We start from the raw sequence: 21,014 nt of genomic DNA, 5'->3' as shown, positions 1-21,014 counted from the left end.
ATTCTCCTATTTTATATTAAACTTTGGTCAAATATCTGTCACATTTTGCGCAATTTTTTTTTACCTTGCGCAATACCAGAGCCGGCCGGGCTCAGCCTGAAGAGGTGACGTGGGCCCGACCTCCTGTGGGTTCACCACCCACAGAGGTAGCAGTAGGGGTTTGGTGCAGTGTGGATTGGGTGGCAGTCGAAGGCAGGGGCCTCGACGACCTGATCCCCGGACACAGCGGCTGGCTGTTGGGACATGGAATGTCACTTCGCTGGGGGGGAAGGAGCCTGAGCTTGTGCGGGAGGTTGAGAGGTACCGGCTAGAGATAGTCGGGCTCACCTCCACGCACAGCTTGGGCTCTGGAACCCAGCTCCTCGAGAGGGGCTGGACTTTCCACTTCTCTGGAGTCGCCCATGGTGAGCGGCGGCGGGCTGGTGTGGGCTTCCTTATAGCTCCCCAGCTCAGCCGCCATGTGTTGGAGTTTACCCCAGTGAACGAGAGGGTCGCCTCTCTGCGCCTTCGGATTGGGGAGAGGGCTCTTGCTGTTGTTTGTGCCTACGGGCCAAATAGCAGTATAGAGTATCCGGCCTTCTTGGAGTCCCTGGGAGAGGTACTGAGGGGTGCTCAGACTGGGGACTCCATTGTGCTACTGGGGGACTTCAATGCTCACGTGGGCGACGACAGTGACACCTGGAGGGGCGTGGTTGGGAGGAACGGCCTCCCCGATCTGAACCCGAGTGGTGTTTTGTTATTGGACTTCTGTGCTAGTCACAGTTTGTCCATAACGAACACCATGTTCGAGCATAGGGGTGTCCATAAGTGCACGTGGCACCAGGACACCTTAGGTCGGAGGTCGATGATCGACTTTGTAGTCGTGTCATCTGATCTCCGACCCTATGTCTTGGACACTCGGGTGAAGAGAGGGGCTGAGTTGTCAACTGATCACCACCTGGTGGTGAGTTGGATCCGCTGGCGGAGGAGGAAGCTGGACAGACCTGGCAGGCCCAAACGTATGGTGAGGGTCTGCTGGGAACGTCTGGCCGAGCACTCTGTTGGGGAGGTCTTTAACTCCCACCTCCGGGAGAGCTTTTCCCAGCTTCCGAGGGAGGCGGGGGACATTGAGTCTGAGTGGACCATGTTCTCTACCTCCATTGTGGACGCAGCTGTTCGGAGCTGTGGCCGCAAGGTCTCCGGTGCCTGTCGTGGCGGCAATCCCCGAACCCGGTGGTGGACACCGGAAGTAAGGGATGCCGTCAAGCTGAAGAAGGAGTCCTATCGGGCCATGTTGACCTCCGGGACTCCTGAGGCAGCCGACGGGTATCGGCAGGCCAGGCGTGCTGCAGCACGGGCAGTTGCGGAGGCAAAAACTCGGAACTGGGAGGAGTTCGGGGAGGCCATGGAGAAGGACTATCGGTCGGCCTCGAAGAAATTCTGGCAAACCGTCCGGCGCCTCAGGAGGGGGAAGCAGTACTCTGCCAACACTGTTTACAGTGCGGGTGGGGAGCTGTTGACCTCGACTGGGGACATTGTCGGGCGGTGGAAGGAATACTTTGAGGATCTCCTCAATCCCACCGTCATGTCTTCCACTGAGGAGACTGAGGCTGATGACTCAGAGGTGGACTCGTCCATTACCCAAGCCGAAGTCACTGAGGTGGTTTGCAAGCTCCTCGGTGGCAAGGCACCGGGGGTGGATGAGATCCGCCCTGAGTATCTCAAGTCTCTGGATGTTGTGGGGCTGTCTTGGTTGACACGCCTCTGCAACATCGCGTGGCGGTCGGGGACAGTGCCTCTGGAGTGGCAGACTGGGGTGGTGGTTCCTCTTTTTAAGAAAGGGGACCGGAGAGTGTGCTCCAATTATAGGGGAATCACACTTCTCAGCCTCCCAGGGAAAGTTTACTCCAGGGTACTGGAGAGGAGAATTCGACCAATAGTCGAACCTCGGATCCAGGAGGAACAATACGGTTTTCGTCCTGGTCGCGGAACACTGGACCAGCTCTATACCCTTCATAGGGTGCTCGAGGGTTCATGGGAGTTTGCCCAACCAGTCCACATGTGCTTTGTGGATCTGGAGAAGGCATTCGACCGTGTCCCCCGTGGTATTCTGTGGGGGGTGCTTCGGGAGTATGGGGTTCGGGGCTCTTTGCTAAGGGCTGTCCGGTCCCTGTACGAACGGAGCAGGAGTCTGGTTCGCATTGCCGGCAGTAAGTCAGACCTGTTCCCAGTGCATGTTGGACTCCGGCAGGGCTGCCCTTTGTCACCGGTTCTGTTCATAATTTTTATGGACAGAATTTCTAGGCGCAGCCAGGGGCCGGAAGGAATCCTGTTTGGGAACCACAGGATTTCATCTCTGCTTTTTGCGGATGATGTTGTCCTGTTGGCTTCTTCAAACCAGGACCTTCAGCATGCACTGGGGCGGTTTGCAGTCGAGTGTGAAGCGGCTGGGATGAGAATCAGCACCTCCAAGTCCGAGGCCATGGTTCTCGACCGGAAAAGGGTGGCTTGCCCTCTCCAGGTTGGTGGAGAAGTCCTGCCTCAAGTGGAGGAGTTTAAGTATCTCGGGATCTTGTTCACGAGTGAGGGAAGGATGGAGCGCGAGATCGACAGGCGGATCGGTGCAGCCTCCGCAGTGATGCGGTCGCTTTACCGGTCCGTCGTGGTGAAGAAGGAGCTGAGCCAAAAGGCGAAGCTCTCAATTTACCGGTCGATCTACGTTCCGACTCTCACCTATGGTCATGAGCTTTGGGTAATGACAGAAAGAACAAGATCGCGGATACAAGCGGCTGAAATGAGTTTCCTTCGCAGGGTGGCTGGGCGCTCCCTTAGAGATAGGGTGAGAAGCACAGTCACTCGGGAGGAGCTCGGAGTAGAGCCGCTGCTCCTCCACATCGAGAGGAACCAGCTGAGGTGGCTCGGGCATCTTTTTCGGATGCCTCCTGGACGCCTCCCTGGGGAGGTGTTCCAGGCATGTGCCCCCGGGAGGAGGCCCCGGGGAAGACCCAGGACACGCTGGAGGGACTATGTCTCTTGGCTGGCCTGGGAACGCCTCGGTGTTCTTCCCGAGGAGCTGGCCGAGGTGTCTGGGGAAAGGGAAGTTTGGGCTTCCATGCTTAGACTGCTGCCTCCGCGACCCGGTCCTGGATAAGCGGAAGAAGACGAGACGAGACGCAATACCAGAAAAATTCAGTTGAAATCAAGCCATTTGAGGCGAATTGCTCCGCCTCTGAAAAAACTTGGCATTTGGATTTCCCGGAAAACATTGATTTTCGTAACATCACGTGCGGGACGCCTCCCTCTGAATCCTACGTCAGCGCTGGTTTGTTTATGAGAAAACGACCTGGTGGTTTTCTGCAAATTTCTTCAACATTATCACGTAATTATTAAAATGGTTAACAGATGTATCGTAGGAGGGTGTAGCAACACCAATCTTGATGGGATTAGTACTCAGTGTTTTCCAAAAGACCGGACAATGAGAGAGAAATGGGAGCGCTTGGTCTACACAGGCTGTGCACTGAAACCGTGCAAGCTCGCGCAGCCTGCTGGCGCTTCCGCAGGTAACGTCACGAATCTGGCTCCAGACTCCCTTGGGATTTTTCCAGACGCATTTTATTTTATTTTTTTCTGCTGTAGACAGATGGCCTTGTGCAAAATTACCCTTCAGGATGAGTGTGTAAAGGGACATACTTTCATATTAAAAAAAAAACCCGAAATTGGTCCAGAATATGCACTTTAACTTGATGTCAGCTGTTGACTTTCAAAATCTTCCCTGATTTGTTAGGTAGCTAATATGCAGATAATAAAGCTGCCTCATACCATTGCTGTATTCTGTAAAACATAGTTATTTAATGTCATTATAACTATGTTATTATTTACTAATTACTCGCACACTTTGTCATTGATGTCCATCAATAAACAACACCTTAATCTGGCTAGTAGCTGCCTACATTCTGTAAGTAACTGCTGTACGTTTCATTAACCCCTTGGCTGCCACCCATAATTAATTGTAATGTGCCGGGCATATCGGACAAAAATAGGTCAAAATTGGGATATTTTGATAATCTTTCTCTAACTTGTTCAGAACTTTATATTTTTAGTCTTTGTATAGAAAAATCACAAAAAACACTGTTGTAGAGTAAAAATAACTTTAGTAATCAAAAACAACTTCAAAAACATCCAAACAAAAAAACAAGACAACAGATCTTGTCAATAAGAACGTGTCCATAAAAATGAATTACTAGTACTTGAAAACACAATGTACACCAAGGGTCCATGTACTCCAAGTAACTGGGTACCATTTTTATGATGGTCTTGAGTATGACCCGACCGTGAACAGAACTTGCAATCTCCCGATTGAGAAGCGGACACGCTAACCACTAGGCCTACTCTCGGTAACGTGCCACTATGAAGTAAAAGTAATGTGCCATGTAAGGTACATAAAAGGAGGTGTTTATGACGAGTAGCGTACGTCATAAGGCACAGCGGTAAAAGATTTCATGATGTACGTGACTCGTCTAAGGACATTGAAGGGGTTAATAAATATGACCAAAAACCACCTGCTCATACAGGAAAAAGCCAATCCAGTAACTGAGGATTGTTATGTCGCAGAGTTTTTTTTTTTTGACTGTTGGGCATGGGCACAAGAAAGTGCAAATAGGCTATGAGACTGCAAGTTTCATGAAAAGCATGCGTCATGTTGAAAAGTGCCTACCTGCATCTTGCACCTGAGCCAGAGCTGCAATAAAGGCATTATAGTTCTTGTTTTCACGGTCTGACTCCTGCCATAAGAAACCACAGCATTATACATTTTATGCATATGAAAACACAGTGGGGAAAAATACAGATGGGTGACAAGTTAAAGGAGAAACTGGTGACTCTGTTCATCTGTAGGGGAATTCTGCTTGCAAGATTTAGGTCCACTTGTCCTCTTAAGCCAGGCTTACACTGGATGATGACAGAAATCTCATTAAAGCTCACACGGCATGACTCAATGTCCACACTGTATGATACCTCATGATGCAGGTGCTCACACTGCATGTAGTTAAATGACTGAATCACCTCAGTCTGAAAATGTTGACCAGCACACAGGACTCAGATGATGGGAGTGATCACAATGGCAGGGTGACTCTGCCCACACTCACAGGGATCACTAAATGCTTTGATGACTACGAAAATAATGCAAGTCATATGCTATGACCTTCACAGTCACCAGATGAGGCCACAGAGAACCCGTGTTAACAATACTTTGTCTAAGGCCCTCATGTGCTCTACAGGTTCACCCCAGGGGTGCGTTTTGTCACCACTGCTGTTTGTGCTCTACACCATTGACTGTCGGAGCAAATTTGAATCAAGGTATATAATTAAGTATGCTGATGACTCTGTCATTATCAGTCTCCTGCAGGACCATGAGGTGGGCCATGGTTCAGTCTTGGACAATTTTATTACGTGGTGTAAGGACTCATATTTACAACTCGATGTCTCTTAGGGTGTATTCAGACCAGGATAGTTCGATAGTTCACTTGCTTTGGTCCGAACCAAATGTTTTTTTTATTTTTTCATTTTGGTGCGGTTCGCTTTCACACTACATTTTAGTAAGCGGACCAAAATCTGTCAACAAAGCCACACGCCCTGAGGTCGTTCAGCTATTGGTCAGAGACGTCACGCGCACAAAGCATTAAGTTCAAAAGTAGTCATGGAGGCTTTCCGTGCTGTTATTCTTTTTAATGTCATCAAAGCTATATGTTTTTTCCAGTTTTTACTGTTTTCACAATTGTGCGATTACTATGCTGTTGTACAAGTAATTTATCAACGACGACGACAAAGGGCAAGGCGGCTACGGAGGATAGCGCTGATGAACGCACATCATGTTGTGACAGTTCTGGCTCTTCACGCAATAGATGAATTTCTTTTTTGCGTCGCTAGTACCGCCACTTTTTGAAAGAATGTCCCTGATTTTAATGTAGGTCTGACGGAGTTTCTTCACTTTTAGCCGACATTGTTCTGGGGAGCGCGTGAACCCCTTCTCCTTCATTTTCGCACTGAATACAGCAAACACGTCGGCATTTTTGTGTGTTCTCTCCAAAAGCTCAGATATGTGGACATCTGCCCATATATCCACAAGGGTACGTGTTTCTTCCTCGGCCCACATTTGCCCCCTACTCATTTTTTGTACTCGCCTACCACTGGTGACTGAACGACCCTTGACAACCGAAACACTGTTTGCACTTTGCGGTGGAGTGTCAAGACTCTGTTTCCCATAATGCTCGACAAACGACGGAAGCTCCCGAGGTACAAAAAAGCAAAACTGTCAGATTAGGTCCGGTCTGTTCTCACACCTCCAAAAGATCCGCACCAGGGTTCCTTTGGTCCGGACCGAGTCCGACCTTGCAGCTCGGTCTCGGTCCGCTTGTTTGGTCCGGACCAGAGTTCGGTGGTTTGTATTCAGACCAACCCAAAAGGTCCGGACCAAACGAACCAAATTTCCCTTGGTCCGGAAGGAGAAGGGGTTCACGCGCTCCCCAGAACAATGTCAGCTAAAAGTGAAGAAACTCCGTCAGACCTACATTAAAATCAGGGACATTCTTTCAAAAAGTGGCGGTACTAGCGACGCAAAAAAGAAATTCATCTATTGCGTGAAGAGCCAGAACTGTCAAAGTAGGTGTGAATACGCCCTAAGACTAAAGAGATGCTTACTGACTTCCTCCGTAGTCCTACGACTACCGTATCGACCATCATAAATGGCACGGCTGTGGAGACAGTAAGCGAGTACAAGTATTTGGGCACTATCTTAGATGATAAATTGACCTTTGAGGCCAACACTGACTCCATCTGTAGAAAGGCCAATCAAAGACTGTTTTTCTTGAGGAAGCTGAAGGGATTTAATGTTGACAGATCACTTCTTAGGATTTTTTATTCATCTTTTATTGAGTCAGTTTTAACTTTTGCTATGATCTTTGTGCTTATGCTTTTGTGGCTGGGGACTGCAGTTGACTTGCTGACTTTGGGACTGCGGTTGTCGTGAACGGTTTTGCGTTCGGGTTTCCGTCGGCGGGGGGGTTTATCACATCAACGAAGCTGGCTTTATGTTAGGACTGTTAATGTTATAGTCATGTTGTCTGTTGTTGCCCAAATGAGGATGGGTTCCCTTTTGAGTCTGGTTCCTCTCGAGGTTTCTTCCGCATGTCGTCTGAGGGAGTTTTTCCTTGCCACCATCACCACAGGCGTGCTCATTGGGGATAGATTAGGGATAAAATTAGCTCATATTTTAAGTCGTTCAAATTCTGTAAAGCTGCTTTGCGACAATGTTTATTGTTAAAAGCGCTATACGAATAAACTTAACTTGACTTGATCTGTTGGTTTGGTAACCTAAGTGTGATGAATAAAAACAGGCTTGGAAAAATTGTTCATATCTGTCAGAAGATTACTAGCGTTAACCTCAATAGCATTGGGTATGTGCATGAGGTCAGAGTCACACAAATGGCAATGGCCCACTTCATTCTGAGTTTTGCCTCCTACCATCAGGGAGGAGGTATACTTTTCTTAAGCGGGCCAGGTCTAACAGATACTTGAGATCATTTGTACCAGCAGCTGTTGGGTTCCTTAATAAGCTTTAGGTTATTTTGTTATTTTTGTGTATGTATAAATTTCTTGATATGTTCTTGAATACACAGTATTGTGATCTTATATTTCTGAAATGTGTATTTATGTCTCTGTTTACTAATTTCTGTGTCATGTTTTATGTGCGTGAGTGTATATTTGTGTTGGCTACTTAGGCCCAATCCCAATTCTAATTTCTACCCCTACCCCTCCCCCTTCCCCTCCGCCCTTCCCCTTGAAACTGAGCTACAAGGGATAGGGCTTGAAATTCAACCCTTACGTATTGGGATAGCCCTTCAACGATCGCATACGTCATCGCGTACCTCCGTCAGCGTTTACGTTAGCAAAACGCGACCAAATGCGTCATTGGCTGCGACCAGCCGCTACAGTCAGAGCCAGAACCAGAAATCTCTGCTGGCAGGGTGTGATTTGTTAACTAACACCACTGAATGGGATATCTTTGGCGCTTCGTGCACCACATCCGACAGAATGAGGTGTCAGAACACTCATGTAAACAATAAAAGCGAGAATAACAGAACAAAACGTACGCAGTAAAGCAACCGAAAACAGTACTCACTCCCAAAGCTTTTTAGCAGCAGCTTGGATTTCAGAAATCGCTGCTCATTCTCAGCTCGAAAGCGAATCAAGCGGCGTGTTTCCTCTGGATAACAACTTAAAACACGTAAATAATGGAGAAAATACATTTATGACAATCTTTCGCCGCGGGAACCGCCATCTTTCTGAAATCCGCATGAAATCTCGCTGAAATCCGCATGGCATTGTGGGAAATCACTCAAACCCCTTCGTTCGAAGTCAGCTCCAGGAAAATCTCCGTTTGGAGGGGTACAGAAGCCCTACCCCTTCCCCTCCGCGTTAACTGGGATTGGGATACCCCTACCCCTTTACGTGAACGCGCAAAATGGAGGGGAAGGGCCAAGGGGTTGGTCCAAGGGGTGAAATGGGATTCGGCCTTACTGTGAATCAAACTGCCCCAAGGGGACATTAAAGGTCTCCTTGCATCGTTTTTTTCATTAATTGTGCAGTGGTCTCTAGTATGAATGAATGCCCTGTGAGCCGGTTTTGGTGAAAAAAATGCTGTGGTTCTCCTGTTTCAGGCTGTTCTAGTTTGCTGGAGGAGTGGGTGGGGGGAGAACGACAGGATTTCAGCTCTTACTCATTAATATTCATGACATGTAAACGTGTTACCTCTGATTGGCTAACAGCACTGTGACGCTACCTCCAGTGAGTCAGAACAAGCGGATGTGGGTGTCTTACTACGGCAAGAGAGAAGGAACAAACCGCGAAGGGAAAAATACTGCACGCTGACGTCACTGAGGTGCGACACGAGGAAATAAGAAAAATTCAACAAATGTTTGGATTTTTACTGAACAAACAAATGAATAAAATGAACGAGTGACTTAAAAAAAAGAATGTGGGTGTCTTTGTAAAAACTGTTTTGATTGGCTATTATGGTCTCGACGTCGATGTTTTGACCAATAACAATGTAGATAACACGAATTTTACATCACATTCAACGAGATTTAAACGAGACTAAAGATGGCAACTTACACATAATGTGTAAACATTGTTGGAGTTAAAGTTTGAACAGCATGAAGGAACATACCCCAACCCCCCGAAATTAATTAAAAAAAAATTCTCAACGGATTTGGCATAATATAAAAAGGTTGTTTTTTTTACTCAGAAAAAGCAGAAATCCGCCGAAAAGCGGAAAACTCTCATCCCTGCCTAGCTTGTGACCATGTCATGCATGCTAACGTGGAGAATATGAACATGCTATTTTGTAACAAAAACCTTCGAACAAAAAGTTCATGTTTTACTTCCAGCTTGTGCGCTGGTGGTCAATCGTCTTGACGGCACAGATCCAGGGATTAAATACAACCTCGAAGCAAAACCACTACTGAAGGCACCGAAGTTTGACAAGTCACCGTGGTTGAAATGATCAGAACACAGTAATAACGCTGCATTATACTTCGCTGGTGGTGTTCCAAAGATAAATTCCAACCATTTATTCGTCACCTCCTCTATCTTGGGCAAGAAATGCAACGTTGATGTCTTACTGCCACAAATAACACAGGCACGAACTTGTTCAGACATGTTTTCAACTTGCTGTTAGGTCCTCTTCGTTAGCTACTGACGAGATGGGCTCTGCTCAATGTTGCCAGATACTGCTGACGTTTTCCAGCCCAAAATATGTTCAAATCTGCCAAAATGCACTTAAAACCACCCAATCTGGCAACACTGGCTCTGCTATCTCTCCTCGCGCTTAAATCCGAACTTCCTTCCAGTGGGCGGCTGCAAGCCAAGGTCGGCGAGGCCATGAATACTAATTTTCGAAGTGACGCAAGATCGTATGGCTTTTTCAGATCCACTCGTTTTTCTGGCCATTTTCTTTCATAAGCTAATGCAGGGAATGGGGATAGAATTACATTTTCACATGCAGCATGCATATGCAACTCGGAGTGAACTACTGTATGGTATTTCAAAAAGAGCCAGTATTAAACGTTTTTGATGGAAGGGCACCTTTAAAGATAATCCAATCCAAAGATCCCAACCCAAATGAACACCTATGATAAGTTCTGGAGCAACGTGTGAGAACACACTATCATCATTATCATCATCAAAACATCAACTGAGGGAATATTGTTCAGAAAAATGGTGTTCATTCCTCCAGTACAACTGAAAAGAGTTGTACAATCTGCGAACTGAAGCTGTTCTGGTGACTCGTGTTGGCCCAAAATATAACAGACACTTTATGTTGTTTTTCCTTTACACTGTCACCCATGTGTATGATGGCATAATCGATGGCTATAATGACTTATAAACAATAACTAAATTCCAGTGAATTGGTTTGAAAATACAGACAGTGAAAAACAAACCTCAAAGAAGAATCCCAAAATTGCTTGCCCAGTTGTGTCATTAAGTACATCCTCAACAGTGATGTATGTGTCCTTTATATGCAGGATGTGCATCTGAGTGTATGTGAAAAAGAGAGGGAGGGAGGGGGGGGGGGGGGAGAGAGAGAGAACTACATCTGATTAACTATACCTAATAAAGCATTTTTATACTGTGGCATGATATTAATTCAGCTAGGTGGAATTCAATGCCCAAAGTATAATCAAGCATAGACGAAGATGTATCTTGAATGTACATTTAACAAATTTCCAAACAGACAACAATCAGATAAATAATAATGAGTGCTTTTTGTAAGACAGTTATATAAACTAGCATGCAGCTATGTTTGGGTAAGTGGAACGTATCACATATTTACAAATCTAATTAAAACACTCATTATATAAAAATAACTAAAATAATTATAATACTCACTACGGTAGGCTCTGTACTACATACTACACTGTGTATGTGTTGTGTGTCCACCTTAAAGTACATATCACGGGTAAATTCAAGAGCAAGATCAATGTAATTCTCCTATTTTATATTAAACTTTGGTCAAATATCTGTAACATTTTGCATTATGTGCAATTTTTTTACCTTGCGCAATACCAGAAAAATTCAGTTGAAATCAAGCCATTTGAGGCGAATTGCTCCGCCTCTGAAAAAACTCGGCATTTGGATTTCCCGGGAAACATTGATTTTCGTGACGTCACGTGCGGGACGCCTCCCTCTGAATCCTACGTCAGCGCTGGTTTGTTTATGAGAAAACGACCTGGTGGTTTTCTGCAAATTTCTTCAACGTTATCACGTAATTATTAAAATGGTTAACAGATGTATCGTGGGAGGGTGTAGCAACACCAATCTTGATGGGATTAGTGCTCATCGTTTTCCAAAAGACCGGACGATGAGAGAGAAATGGGAGCACTTGGTCTACACAGGCTGTGCACTGAAACCGTGCAAGCTTGCACAGCCTGCTGGCGCTTCCGCAGATAACGTCACGAATCTGGCTCCAGACTCCCTTGGGATTTTTCCAGACGCATTTTGTTGTTTTATTTTTTTCTGCTGTAGACAGATGGCCTTGTGCAAAATTACCCTTCTGGATGAGTGTGTAAAGGGACATACTTTCATATAAATAAAAAAAAAAACACGAAATTGGTCCAGAATATGCACTTTAACCAGTGAAGCAAATGTGAGAAACCCCAGATATAACAACAAATTTTATAGCTTTTTTTTTTTTAATTACCCTTCAGTCTTCAAACCGACAAGATTTTCCCTGAAGAAAGCATTTCAGACCCTGGGCTCTCGTAGAATTTCTCATGAACAAACGCAAATTCAGATCAATACGAACATGGTGGATGAAAGTTCAACTTGGCTGTCGCTGTTTAAGATTGGATTTTACATTGCCCATACAATAGCATGGACAATCTGGGAAAATGATCATTTCAGCCTAGAGACACTTTAACTAACACACCTGCTAGCTAACAGAGGATGAGATTTTACGACTATCATTTTATATCTCATTTTAACAAAGACAGACTTGTGTAAGAAAGATGGATTTCATGGAAGGAGTCTCCAGAGTCAGTGATTTGTCATTGTAAGTTTTCCTCCATGAGGAAGTTCAGGACAGAGGACCTGCATTTTCTCTGTCTTATTAACTTCAAAAGACAGAATAAACAAATGCTGATGAGGGAATGACGGATGTTACACAACAGACAACGTTAAATGCAACTATACACGGTCAAAAGTATGACGTGTCATTTATGAAATTGCTAATTATAATCGTTGGCAAATTTCTGTGGTATAAGAGGAATGCTCTTATTGGAAAATAATCAACCTCAAGGTGGTAATGGACCACATCAGTTCAGTGATTATTCTCCTACAGATGAGTAGTGTAGGTATCATACCGCCATCTTGTGTCAGAACTACAATTCCCAGTCCACTTCCGTGTGACCTACGTCACGCGTGGGCGGGATCATCTACGTCATCATACAAGGAAACATAAAACAATGGGACAACGCTTCCATCTTTGCTCTCTCACGTCTGGCTTCCGATGGATCTGGATGTATAAAGAGGCGCGCTCTCCACCCCAAAAAGACGTCTTCTTTCTTGCAAGATCCATCACTCAGCGCGATTTTCCTTCTTACCCTTGGCAAAGGTAAACTCTAGAGTCGCGCGATCTTTAAACTCAACCTGAGTTACAACCGGTTTACTTGCATTAGAAGTGACGTCACGACTGCAGCCCAGGCAGTTAAAAGTTAAGAAGCGATTGAATCCTTTTTAACTCAAAGCGCTGTGCATCTTATTCTGATCAGAGACTTTTCCTCACGAACGCTGAGGTTCGGACCAAGAACCCTCTGCTTTCCACAGGAACCACCCAAGTGCTCCGTTCGACCCGAAAGTTTCTCCGCCTCCATCACGAGCGGCTCACGTGCTCCCACGGCGAGGCCCGAGACTACACCGGCGAATAGTTCTTCATATCTTGCTAAAGGCAGGATTAAGTAAGATTTTGGCATTTGGGCATAATTAGGATAGTCTTAGGAATTTGCTTTTATTTGAAATAGTGTGAATTTAAACCCAGGTTTATTGTTACACTGTTGAACACGCAGCGTGTTGATTTATTTTGGTTCTATGTTCTCTCAATTGTTTAATAGATAGGCTGCGCATGCTTCTCTCTTTTATTCTTTACTACTAACATATAGTTCTCATTATTATACATCTTGATGTCATTAAGATTTCAGTGGATTCAGTATGGTTATGAGCTAGTGGGTTAGCTACAGCTTCGCTTTTGTCTGCTTAGCAACACAAAGCTAATCAAGGCCTACCATGTGCTCAGCAAGCCATCAGGCCTAACAAACACACTTTAGCTAGGCTATAGGGCCTTTCACAAACACATACTAGCAACACAAGGCTAATCTAGGCCTCCACCACGTGTAGTTAGCTACACGAGGCTAAACACAGAGCTAATCCTTTGTTCTGTTTAGATAACATTCTTTTGTTTAGCTACCAACAAGCTAGGCCTCCACCACGTGTAGTTAGCTACACGAGGCTAAACACATGGTCAAGTCCTTCACACTCCCTCTCTCTCTCTCTCACACACACACACACACACACACACCTCACTGCTTGTATATATTGATTTATCTTTTTATCTTTGTATAATAAATTCATTTATTAAACAAACTGTGTTTATTTGTGTGAACAACAATATCTGAAGTCCCCAATTTTCTCAAAGAATTCAAAAAGGGTGCAAATGTTATATAATATGGTAAGTGATCTTAATAATTTGGAAATGTACCATAATTTAGCTGTTTGGTAATTTATTATTAAGCACCAGGATTAATGGTATGATTCACTAAATGATTCCCTAAATGATTCATTGAACGATTCCCTAAATGATTCATTGAACAATTCCCTAAACGATTCACTAAATGATTCATTGAACGATTCACTGAACGATTCACTTCAAATGAGAGTGATTCAATGGGATTGATTCATTTTAATTATTGACCTTCAAAATTTAATGAGACTGATTTAACGAGATTGATCACTTAATATCAATAATTAACTGATTGCACCCACAGTAGCATGCTATAGATGCACAATGGTGTAACATAGGGAAAAAAATTAAAAATTCAGGTTTTGATTTTATGTACTGAAATAACTATTAGGCACAATTTTTACAATATCTATATAAATTAGTTGTTTTTACCCATTTTAACCTTGAAATCAGCATTTTAGTGATTACCCATAATGCATTGTTTATCGCGTTAAAACAAGCAAAAATGTCATAAGACAGTGGAAATACTACCTTTACTACCTTAACGTGGCGTCTTGCTCGATCACACGTGCCTAGAAGCGTACCTTCTAGAACATTCCTGGGTGGTCACGGACTGTCACGTAGCCTAGTTCGGTTGTGAAACTCGCTAGGATGGAGTATTTTCGCGAGTTTAGTGGCAAACTTTTGCGCCGCAATTTCTCTATTCTCGAAATTTGTAACCTGAAACCCTACAAGAAATGTTTCATAATGTTTGAGATTTTGAAAAATGCTTCTAGCAAATTTATTTCGCTGTATTTTTCCGTGAAACTTGGCATAAATCATCCTTAACCTTCATCCTACCAAGTGGGGTCCATCTGGACCCCGCACCTATATGTTTGTTTGCCATTTTAAAAATACGTGACATACTGCCTCGCCGTTATATGAATTTGTCGGAATTTATGTCTTAAAACACTAAAGCACCGGAAGATCAGCTTTTTGCATTGTGAAGGCATAATTAATTTGTTACTGGGGTCCAACCAGACCCCAGAGTAAAGTTTATCTGTCTTTCATTTTATAGTTGAATAGCACACTGAAAGTTAACTTCTTTTATTTCTTTTATGTTCCATAATGAAACTACCAAGGCATTCCTTCTTGGGGTCCGTGTGGACCCCACTGCTGCAATAAGCACAGGCTGCAAAACAAAAGCCCTAAATTATTTTACAATTACTTTTTTGTTTTAAATTCTGTAAGAAAAGACCTAAGTTGTAATCCAGAATGTTTTACAGCTGCATGAGCTGCAAAAATCATGTATATAATGCCAATTTTTTTTGTGGCGCTATAATTTGCTACATGTATGCTAGTTATTGCAATATTATAGCAATGTTATTGCATTTATAATACATCATTGATATTCAGCCATAGTGGATTTTGTTCTTCAATAAAGTTATGTCTGTTTGCTGCATTGAATTGGTTCTTACTGCATTGATTTCAAGGTATTCCCTCCTGGGGTCCATACGGACCCCGCCTGGTAGTTTGTGTATGTAAAATTGGCTGGTAGGATGAAGGTTAAGTGTGTTCTTTATGCCTTGGGCCCTTTAGTGTATTGCTGTTATTAATACAAGATGTTCTGAACAAAACTTATCTGGTGATTTTGTCTTTATAAGCTTTAATTTTAAAGAAAAGTATTGGGGTCCAAACGGACCCCACATGGTAAGATTAAGGTGTAAAATAGCATGGTAGGATGAGGGTTAAGTGATGAGCGTGACATTGTTATTTTGGTATGGGTCACGGAGTTAGTTGGAAGCGGGAGAAATGAGAGTTTCTCAACTACAGCAGCACTTCTTACCATGGATGGCTGGCGTGTTTCACAGCGTTTGGGATTTACTAAATCGACTAAATCTCTAGATCTACTGAAGCTACGAGGATATAAATCACCAGGATTCTAATTTACTGGGTGAGAAGTATTATATATATTTTTTGAAAGGTTTATTCGCGCTACAAGTCCATGAAAATTGGAATTGTTCGTGAAGGGGTTAGTTAGATTTTGGTAGTGTGACGCGCACAACAAGCAAAAGAAAAAAATTTTCTTCCGAATTTCCTTGCTTTATCAAAATTATTTTTTGATACATTAAAATACTGTGTTTATAATATTTAAGCGATTTTTTTTATCTCATCTCATCATCTGTAGCCGCTTTATCCTGTTCTACAGGGTCGCAGGCAAGCTGGAGCCTATCCCAGCTGACTACGGGCGAAAGGCGGGGTACACCCTGGACAAGTCGCCAGGTCATCACAGGGCTGACACATAGACACAGACAACCATTCACACTCACATTCACACCTACGGTCAATTTAGAGTCACCAGTTAACCTAACCTGCATGTCTTTGGACTGTGGGGGAAACCGGAGCACCCGGAGGAAACCCACGCAGACACGGGGAGAACATGCAAACTCCGCACAGAAAGGCCCTTGCCGGCCCCGGGGCTCGAACCCAGGACCTTCTTGCTGTGAGGCGACAGCGCTAACCACTACACCACCGTGCCGCCTGATTTTTTTTATTATAGAGAATATTTGATCAAAACTTTCAAAACAGCATTCAAAGTGATTTTTCACAGGTGTAAATGTTACGTGTGGCGTCCATAATTACGTTAAATTTTAAGAACTAAAATTCTGTTAAAAATTCTAGATTTGTGCTATCATTCTGGGGTTTTGCTGAATAATACTTTAGGGAGTTCTCTTACAATGCTGAAAATTCAATGAGTTTTGGTGAAATTCTAGAAAAGTTATTTACATTTTAACGTGCCTGATAGCGATTATGCTCACACAGCGTGCTACTCATAACAAGAAATGTTTCATAATGTTTGGGATTTTGAAAAATGCTTATAGCAAATTTATTTCGCTGTATTTTTCCGTGAAACTTGGCATAAATCATCCTTAAGTGGTGAGCATGACATTGTTATTTTGGTATGGGTCACGGAGTTAGTTGGAAGCGGGAGAAATGAGAGTTTCTCAACTACAGCAGCACTTCTTACCATAGATGGCTGGCGTGTTTCACAGCGTTTGGGATTTACTAAATCGACAATCTCTAGATCTACTGAAGCTACGAGGATATAAAATCACCAGGATTCTAATTTACTGGGTGAGAAGTATTATATATATTTTTTGAAAGGTTTATTCGCACTACAAGTCCATGAAAGTTGGAATTGTTCGTGAAGGGGTTAGTTAGATTTTGGTAGCGTGACGCACACAACAAGCAAAAGAAAAAACAAATTTTCTTCCGAATTTCCTTGCTTTATCAAAATTATTTTTTGATACATTAAAAGACCGTGTTTATAATATTTAAGCGATTTTTTTATTATAGAGAATATTTGATCAAAACTTTCAAAACAGCATTCAAAGTGATTTTTCACAGGTGTAAATGTTACGCGTGATGTCCATAATTACGTTAAATTTTAACAACTAAAATTCTGTTAAAAATTCTAGATTTGTGCTATCATTCTGGGGTTTTGCTGAATAATACTTTAGGGAGTTCTCTTACAATGCTGAAAATTCAGTGAGTTTTGGTGAAATTCTAGAAAAGTTATTTACATTTTAACGCGCCTGATAGCGATTGTGCTCACACAGCGTGCTACTCATAACAACAGTGTTTCATTTTCCTCCCAAACCATGTGTATATGTAACACCATGTCTCAAAAGATATTTAACAGTTCCTCTTGCTCAATAAAGCCCTATTTGGTTAAAGCACGAGCTTGGTGCTCAGTGTGCTAAAGGGAATCATGACTGTACCTCCATGGGATACTGCTCTCCATCAAGTGTGTGTTCAGACCCAGAACTACCATTGTTGCCCCAGTGGAAATGCAGTTGGAAAGCATTGTAGGTCTGTGAGAGATTTCCCCCACTCACAGAGGCCCCAAGAGGTATATCCAGTGAAACTACAAGGAAACAAGCAAGGTGATTAAAACAGACACGCGTTTCCCTGAAGGAAACACTGCCTCTCGATGTGATGAAAGGGATATGACAAGGAACATTCTGAAAATATATTCAGAAGCCTTGAAAATCTTAATTTCAGAGTCATGACTGTGCAGACATGACAGACAAAAAAAGAAAGCAACAACAAAAAAGCCTTTTACTGCATAATTGCCCACATAACATTAATGGATTAAGAGATCAAGGAAGAGATGATCAGATTTTGGACTGCAAAATGCAAATCATTTTAGTAATAGCTGTTTGAATATTCATAAGTGTTTTACAGAGAATAACGTGAACAAGAATCTGTGGTTGGTTGAAGAGAGCAACTGGACTTGCTTGACGATTCTTGAAAACGTTTCGCCGCTCCTCCGAAAGGCATCCTCAGTTCTGTCTGACTACTAGGGAGTATCCAGTATTTATTCTCTCATGGATCATCATAGAATCCGAATCAGAATGCTCATGGCTGCATTGTAGGCGGCTGATAAGATGTCATAGACACCCACCTCTGTTCAATGATGGTCGTTCCAGGTTGACAAAAATGAAGAATCGTCAAGCAAGTCCAGTTGCTCTCTTCAACCAACCACAGATTACTATGTACCTGGATGACTGAGTTTCTTCACAGATATGTTTCAACACACTTTGGGACGAGATCCCTTCGACTGGTGCGGGAGTATGAGAGGACTTCCAGAAAACTGGCAGATTTTGTCAACCTGGAACGACCATCACTGAACAGAGGTGGGTGTCTATGACATCTTATCAGCCACCCACAATGCAGCCATCAGCATTATGATTCGGATTCTATGATGATCCATGAGAGAATAAATACTGGATACTCCCTAGTAGACAGACAGAACTGAGGATGCCTTTCGGAGGAGAGGCGAAACGTTTTCAAGAATCGTCAAGCAAGTCCAGTTGCTCTCTTCTAACCAACCACAGATTACTATGTACCTGGACGACTGAGTTTCTTCACAGAAACGTGAACAAGACTAGACACACCTCGTTTTATCAATAGATTGGTTATCTGTATCTTACGCCTTGGTGCCCAGAGGCCTGCTGGTTTACAAAGCATTCTGCTGTTGTCATATATTAGGGTTTGCTCCAGAAGACACATCCACCTTACTGAATGCTATAAAGACACTTTTTTAGACTCCTAGGTAACTGTATGTGCTTTAAAATAGTGCAATGCTATAAAATCCCAGCACTTTGCTCACACAGCTGATGAAGAACTGCTGATTTTCCAAAATAAGAGTCCTGTTTTTCTAGAAACTTTGCATACTATATCTAATATCTTTACTGAAGGCATTGCAGTGACTTCCTAAACTAGAGAAGCTGAAGAATCCAGAGAAAACCCATGTGGATATGGGAAGAAAATGTGACACAGCCCACCAGGTTTCCCTTTCAGGCCTTCTGACACACCTGTCAATCACAGGAGTGCCCACTTGTTTCCATATATATTCCACTTCCACTCTTATCACTCTAAAGTACATGAAGTGTATAGAAATGTCCAGGATTACCAGTTTCCCCAGTATTCTTCAGCATGGTGTTAAAAGTCTTGTCGTAGTCAGTGAATTTGAATGCGGTGAGACTGGAATCCTGCTTAGTTTTCTTGGTCACTATGTTGATGGGAGATTGTCTGTTACCACCGCACGTACGAGTCATCTCATTCCACGCTGCTGGCCCTGCACACAACAGAGAGATTTAACCGGATTAGATAAGATTTTAGCTGCTAAAAGTTATATGGAGCTACTGGACAAAACAATCATCTACCATGATCACTTATCTATTATTACCTTTGCATGACTGAGTACAGGACATCTGGGACTGGTAGCACCAATCTGCATGAGGGGGAAAAAAATGCCAGCAGTGACAGGCAGATTATGATTTGCCAATACATTTCCCCCCAAACTGTTGCGCATTAATTGAAAATCCCATATTTGAATTTGCTGTTGGTAAAGATGGTATTTATCAGTTAGCAGAAAGCATCTGAAAACAGCTTGGTCTTTAATCTAGATTTGAAGCTGCCAACAGCAGGAGCATTTTTAATGTCCTCTGGCAGTTGGTTCCATAGCTGTACTGCATAGTAGCTAAAAGCTGCTTCACCACACTTTGTTTTAACAACAGGTTTTACCAGTAAATTTTGCTGCTGCGATCTGGTAGATCTGATTGGGTTAGGCCGCTGCAACATATCAGAGAGGTAATTGGGCCCTGTACCATTTAGAGATTTGTACACCAGCAGCAATGCTTTAAAGTCAATTCTGTAGCTTACTGGAAGCCAGTGAAGGGACCTTAGAATTGGAGTAATGTGCTCTGTTCTTTTTGTTTGTGTGAGAACCCTAGCCGCTGCATTTTGAATCACCTGAAGTCGTTTGATGGTCTTTTTTGGCAGGCCTGTGAAAAGGCCATTGCAGTAATCAACCCTACTAGAGATGAAGGCATGTATAAGTTTTTCCAGATCATTTTTTGACATAAGTCCTCTTAGTTTGGAAATGTTTTTTAGGTGATAAAATGCCGATTTAGTGATTGCTTTCATGTGACTGTCAAAGTTTAGCTCGCTGTCAATGAAAACACCATGATTTTTAACCACATCTTTTGTTTTAATCCCCTTTGTGTCAAGAATAGTGGTAATCCTGAGTCTTTCATCTTTTTTCCCAAATAGAATTACTTCTGTTTTATCTGTGTTCAGGTGAAGAAAATTTTGTGACATCCAGTTGTTGATTTGGTCGATACACTGGTAGAGACATTCAAGGGGGGCATAATCATTAGGTGATAGAGCAAAATAAATTTGGGTGTCATCTGCATAGCAGTGATACAAAATTGAGTTGTTCTTGATAATTTGTCCAAGTGGGAGCATATAAAGGTTGAATAGTAATGGTCCAAGGATCGACCCCTGGGGGACACCACAGGTCAAGGACATTGATGTTGAGGTACAATTTCCCATGGTAACAAAGAAGCTTCTATCTTTTAAGTATGATTTTAACCAATTGATAACTTTACCAGTCAACCCAACCCAGTGTTCAAGTCGATATAGCAGTATGTTGTGATCAACAGTATCAAAACTGAGGTCCTGTAACACCAGGACCAATGTTTTGCCTGTATCAGTATTAAGACGTATGTCATTTATAACTTTAATCAGCGCTGTTTCAGTGCTGTGATTGGCACAAAATCCTGACTGAAAGTTATCAAAACAGCTGTTTGATATCAAGAAGGCAGTTAAATGATTGAAGACAATTTTTTCAAGGATTTTCCCGATGAATGGTAGATTTGATATTGGCCTGTAGTTGTTCAATGCTGAAGCATCCAGA

At 43.1% G+C, this 21,014-nt stretch overlaps 1 protein-coding gene across 1 annotated transcript in view; it reads right to left on the bottom strand.

Moving 5' to 3' along the window:
- The window catches only part of LOC132875429 (carbonic anhydrase 4-like), a 78,851-nt gene that overhangs the window by 12,257 nt on the left and 45,580 nt on the right, over window positions 1-21,014 (bottom strand). The window contains exons 2-6 of the mRNA XM_060912206.1: window positions 19,503-19,547; window positions 19,227-19,391; window positions 17,530-17,675; window positions 10,476-10,568; window positions 4,694-4,760 (exon numbers count right to left, since the gene is read on the bottom strand). Coding sequence (XP_060768189.1) covers window positions 4,694-4,760; window positions 10,476-10,568; window positions 17,530-17,675; window positions 19,227-19,391; window positions 19,503-19,547 — 516 coding nt within the window. The remainder of the gene's footprint in view (window positions 1-4,693; window positions 4,761-10,475; window positions 10,569-17,529; window positions 17,676-19,226; window positions 19,392-19,502; window positions 19,548-21,014) is intronic.

This window comes from Neoarius graeffei, chromosome 28 (genome assembly GCF_027579695.1).
Source record: "Neoarius graeffei isolate fNeoGra1 chromosome 28, fNeoGra1.pri, whole genome shotgun sequence".
In the NCBI taxonomy this organism is placed as follows: domain Eukaryota; kingdom Metazoa; phylum Chordata; class Actinopteri; order Siluriformes; family Ariidae; genus Neoarius; species Neoarius graeffei.
This window is presented reverse-complemented; position numbering and strand designations above follow the sequence as displayed.